This window comes from Cariama cristata, unplaced genomic scaffold (assembly GCF_000690535.1).
Source record: "Cariama cristata isolate BGI_N322 unplaced genomic scaffold, ASM69053v1 scaffold23044, whole genome shotgun sequence".
Lineage (NCBI taxonomy): Eukaryota > Metazoa > Chordata > Aves > Cariamiformes > Cariamidae > Cariama > Cariama cristata.
Window position 1 is genome coordinate 1 of NW_009611594.1, and position 5,183 is coordinate 5,183.

The window sequence follows — 5,183 nt, forward strand, 5'->3', positions numbered from 1 at the left end:
GAGGAGCATTTTGTGTTACCGATGGGCATCCAGCAAACAGAAGAGCTTCTGACTCTGCAGTGTCTTGATTAGCCACGGCTGTAAGAGGTGGCTGGCAGCTGTTAGAATGGGGAAAAGGATCAGCTTCCTATTCTTTTATTTTGTTTCTGCAACTTAGATGCTCGTCTGCACATCTTGTAATAAGTCATAATTTCTGTTTTATTTGGATCCACAGATGGCGGGCGAGAAGGCAGCTGGTGAGAAAAAGCCAGGCGAAAAGGCAGCCGGTGAGAAAAAGCCGGGCAAGAAAAAGACAAGTGAGAAGAAGCCAGCTGAGCAGAAAGCAAGCCAGAAAGAAGTAGGTGAGAAGAAGAAGAAGGTTAAGAGGCATCATGCCAGCCGTAACCCTGTCCTGGCCCGGGGTATCGGGAGATATTCCCGGTCAGCCATGTATGCCAGAAAAGCACTGTACAAGCGCAAGTACACTGCTCCAGAAACAAAGGTAGGATAACAAATACTGCATTTAAATAGTCATGTTTTTTATAGTGCCTTTGGTTTGAAATGTCATATGTTTTTCCTTTTCTTTGTTTACAGATAGAAAAGAAAAAGAAAGAAAAGCCACGTGCAACCATCACCAAGCCAGTGGGTGGAGACAAGAATGGAGGCAGCCGTGTGGTTAAAATCCGCAAAATGGTAAGAAAAAGAGCTCTGATGCTGGTAGTTTAAGGCTGTTAGTGTCACTCTTGACTAGATGATGCGCCTCTTGGCTGGGGCAATATAGCAGCCTCAGCCCATGCCATGCTTCACTGGGCTGTTGGCAGTTACGTCCTTGAGGTACAGACCCAGCGATTGTCGTTCTTGGGGGAGATGCTGGTAATTTAGAGAAGGGTTAGTAGGCAAGAGTGGGTTCTCCTCTGCCATTGGTGTTGCTGAGCTACGTTGGAAGTACACGCAGAAATACAGAGCTGATCTCAACTTCTGCTGTTACATAATTGTACAGAAAATACTTGATGTGTTCCTGAAGTGCCGGTTGCAGCAGCAAAAAAATATTTCAGAAAGATTATCTTTAGGGAAATAGTATCTCTTCTGAAAGGAAGATTGTAAACTGTAGTGAAAGCTTTCTGGCCTGTGGAATACAGGGTGGTACAACATTTTGCTTCTCTTTTTCTAGCCCAGGTACTATCCCACTGAAGATGTTCCTCGCAAGCTTTTGAGTCATGGCAAAAAGCCCTTTTGCGAGCACAAGAGGAGGCTGCGGGCATCCATTACTCCAGGAACTGTTCTCATCCTTCTGACTGGTCGTCACAGAGGCAAGGTAATTGGGAACTTTTTCCTGTTGACTCTTGCAGTGTCTTCACAGCATTTCTGTGCTGAAACCGTTTTGACTGAGCAGAGGTATCCTGAATTTACCAGCTGATTTCACCAGACACTGCTCAGCCACTAGATGCAAATCTGCTTTTTGTGTGAATTAATTCTGTCTAGATGCTTTCTCTCATCCTTCCTTTAGGGGAAACAGTCTATATACTAACTTTCTTCTACACAGAGCTGGAAGTAAAACAGGCTACTCCAGTTGCTTAGACAAAATTAAAGGTGTCTTGCTGCAGTGCAAAAAAGTGCGTAGATTGGTGTTCTGCTAACTTTGCACTGCAGAATAGCAGACCTGTTGCCTGTTGCAATGAGAACAAAAGTGCGTCTTAGACTAGCTGTTGCAAAGGAAGAATTAGATTTTCATTCTTAATCTGATTATCAAGGTAGCACTTGATTGTTGTATTAGATGTGTTCTTCATCTTGGTGTTTACTAACAGGTCTTAACTGATATCCTTTATTTTCTTGTATTCTTTGGCTTGAATGTCCCATTATGTAAAAGAATGCTGTTCAGAGAAGGAAAACTTGACCAGAAAGAATAAAATGCAACTGGGGGATGGCTGTGACCGTGTCATATGTTGTGGTGCCCTTCTGGTTTTGATCTAGTTCCTGCCTTTAACTTGTACAAAGAATTTGGGTGACAGGATGACTGCCTCACCATCCTGTAGAATAGGCAAAGATTTAAAAAACGTACTAATTGACTTTGCTCAGCCTTGAATGATGAAGCACTTGGAGAGCTGTAATGTCGTAGATGAGGTAACTCTGGCAAAGCTGTACTCGGAGAAATGTCGGTAGCTTGGCTCCTGTGGTGGTTACTCCTCAAGTCACACAGTTGCGTCCATGCCTGCCTGGATGCTTTGTCGATGCTTATACCAGTAACACTGGCTGAGTGTGGGCATGGTCCCAGTTTGGCTGCAGTATTTCACAGTGCTGGGACCTGAGGACTCATGTCACATCTTGTCTCTTTTCAGCGTGTCGTCTTCTTGAAGCAGCTTGCTACTGGCCTTTTGCTTGTTACAGGTAAAAAACTTACGTGAGTGTGATGATTTGTTTGTTTGTTTGGGGGGGTTGTGAATTTGGGGTTTTTTGTTTGTTTTTTTTTTTTTTTTAAGTCCCAACTTTGTCTCTGGAGTCAGTAGCTTTAGAGATCTGCGTGCGGATGGTTTGGCACATCATGTGTTCATGTAACTATGTGGAACTGTGTTTTGTGACTTTCCAGGGAGGTGGAGGGGAGATAATTAAGCTTCAGTATCTGACTACCTGGAAGAGATCAGGAAGCATTTCTTTTTTGGCTTTCCTAGAGGCTGTGGGGAGGGGCTTTGTTGATTGTTCAGATTTTAGCTGTAGGCATCTCTGAAGAAACTAGTGATCTTGTACATTCCAAAAACTCAACCTAAAAGCAGGCATTGCTGCCGGGAAAGCTAACCTCATTCCCTCTTCTGTCTTTCCTCTGCCTTTAGGACCCTTGGTTATCAATCGTGTCCCTCTGCGTAGGGCCCATCAGAAATTTGTTATTGCTACATCTACAAAGGTTGATATCTCTGGAGTGAAAATTCCCAAGCATCTCACTGATGCATACTTCAAGAAGAAGAGGCTGCGTAAGCCCAAGCACCAGGAAGGCGAGATCTTTGACACTGAAAAAGAAGTAAGGAACATGATTGTTTGCTCTTTCTGAATGCCCTTGTTACTTAAAGACAGGCTGGAAAGGGAAAAATACCATGAAACTAATGGAGAATTGAATTTAAACTGGTCCTCAATAAAGTGAGGTAATGCTATTAAAATTAATTAATACAGCAGCATTGAGATAAACTCTTAAATTTGGAGATTCTTTTCTACTTCCACCTTAGCAGAACAGCAGCAATGATTATTCCAGTTAAATGTCTCTTTTTTTGATGGAGAAACACCTTTACTGTTTTGATACTGCCAACAGCATGCTGCTGGCTCCGATAGCTGCAACATAAGCCAAACAGCGGCTTCAGTTCTTTCTGCCAACCTCCGGTCTCCTACCACCTTTCCCATATTTAGAACAAATGGAGAAAAGATTTCTTGAAAATGCCAGAACTCAGGATTTGCCCTCAATTTTCTCATCTCTGTAGAAGAGTCTAAAGTTGCCCTGCAGGATTTTAACATTATTCTTTGTACTTTCTAGAAATACGAGATAACGGAGCAACGCAAGTCAGACCAGAAGGCAGTGGATTCACAGATCCTTGCACAAATCAAGAAGGTGCCTCAGCTCCGTGGGTACCTGCGTTCTACATTCTGTCTCTCAAATGGAGTCTATCCTCACAAATTGGTGTTCTAAGTGTTCTGAAAGCACCACATTAAATTTGAAGGGGAAGAAAGCAAGGATTTCTGGTGTCTTTATTGCAGTCCATAGTGGAGGGTGTTGCACAGATTTTGCAATGCATGTTGTTTAACGTATAGGAAAACTGCTTGTGGCATGAAATCCTGAGGGGCTAAATGTAGATGACTAGAATTTTGAGTGTATAACGTTTTGGGTGTATGGGTTTTGTTTGGTTGGTTTTGTTTTGGATTTGTGGTGGTTGGGTTTTTTTAACTACTATAAACAGGAATTCAGCTTTCTTAACCATGAATGAGTTGAAGGGAGGGGGGAACAAACAAAACCAAACAGATTTTCCTTTGGGAATAGCAGGTATAAATACTGGATTGACTACCCATCAGGACACGTTGCTGAATAAAATCCAGCCCAGTGTCTTGTGCTGGCATATTTCTCTGCACCCTTTCTGTGCTGAAACCAGTGCTTGCGGTATCTTCTGTGAAGAACCAGGTCGTAGCAACAAAGCACTGCTAGGTAACTCATTAGCATTTTAAAGCTTGTGTAGAGCATTGTTGAAATGGTTTTTCTGATGAACAGCTTTGATCCATCAATCACCACATAAACCTCAGCAAATATAACAACTTTTTAGAGGCATTTCAGGAGCTATGCCTTGCATTTTGAAGTGGGAACACTGGGAATACTCAAGAATTTAAGAGTTTTGCAGGGTAACTTAACCATCTCTGGAACCATAACAAAATTGGGAATGTATGTCCCTTCCCAAATCCCATATTTTTTTCCTGTTCTTTATCAATGTGGGATGCAACACTTAGGAAGAATACTACCTGCTTAGCTCAAAAAGCAAAAGCGTGATTCTTAATTGTGTAGGCACAGAAATGAGTTAAAATGCAGAAGCTGTTCCTGTGAAAGGCAAGTATTTTTCTATCCTGGGAAACTTCTCGAGTCTCAACAATTTTCCCTATCTCAGAAACGGGCAGAAAGCAAGCTGAGAAAGTTAGTCCTGTCTGTTTTCCTTATATGTTGAGGTCAGTTACCAGATAATCTGGAAGAGGATGCTTGGTTAGCAATAGCTCTGCTCTTAGGAAAACGGAGGATGTACACACTAACAAATTGGCATGCTTGAGTTCTTTCTTAGCCAGACTTGGGCAGGAAACGAGGCTTACATAACTGCACCATCTGGCTTGCCATTAATTCTCAGCTGAAAGTAGCCACCGGGGTCAAACTTGAAGGGGAGGAGAGACTTCATCAAATTCAGACAAGCTTCAAGAGAAGGGAGTAACGCAACGCTCACTGAGGTGGAAGCCTGTGTGTCCCATACTTGCCACATCTGTTGGGAAGGAGGAGTTGGGCTTCAAGTGCTCCAGAGCCAATGGAAAAAACTCAGACACCTGCAGAATACCTGGCTTAGTGGATTCTCATACCAAGGGGCTATGGTCATCTTTCTAGCTGGTGCTGGCTGGTGTTACAGAGCATGGAAGTATATCGCGCTGCTGACTCTTCCACCATCTTCTTGATCATTGACATGTTAAATGTGAGCGTGGTT

General features: G+C 42.9%; 1 protein-coding gene across 1 annotated transcript; it reads left to right on the forward strand.

Annotated features, from left to right (window-relative positions):
* Nucleotides 1-212: 212 nt before the first annotated feature.
* Nucleotides 213-3,686, forward strand: RPL6 (ribosomal protein L6). Its single transcript, XM_009698322.1, has 6 exons — nt 213-481; nt 574-672; nt 1,151-1,294; nt 2,316-2,364; nt 2,805-2,989; nt 3,494-3,686. Exons 1-6 carry the CDS (start codon nt 215-217, stop codon nt 3,644-3,646), a joined length of 897 nt encoding a protein of 298 aa, XP_009696624.1. The 5' UTR covers nt 213-214; the 3' UTR covers nt 3,647-3,686.
* Nucleotides 3,687-5,183: the final 1,497 nt, after the last annotated feature.

Bases quoted from the DNA above. Each gene is read 5' to 3' on its own strand.
- RPL6 (XM_009698322.1), top strand. From the start codon at position 215: ATGGCGGGCGAGAAGGCAGCTGGTGAGAAAAAGCCAGGCGAAAAGGCA. The intron at 1,295-2,315 runs GTAATTGGGAAC...GTCTCTTTTCAG, and splicing joins CTGGTCGTCACAGAGGCAAG to CGTGTCGTCTTCTTGAAGCA. The intron at 2,365-2,804 runs GTAAAAAACTTA...CTCTGCCTTTAG, and splicing joins TGGCCTTTTGCTTGTTACAG to GACCCTTGGTTATCAATCGT.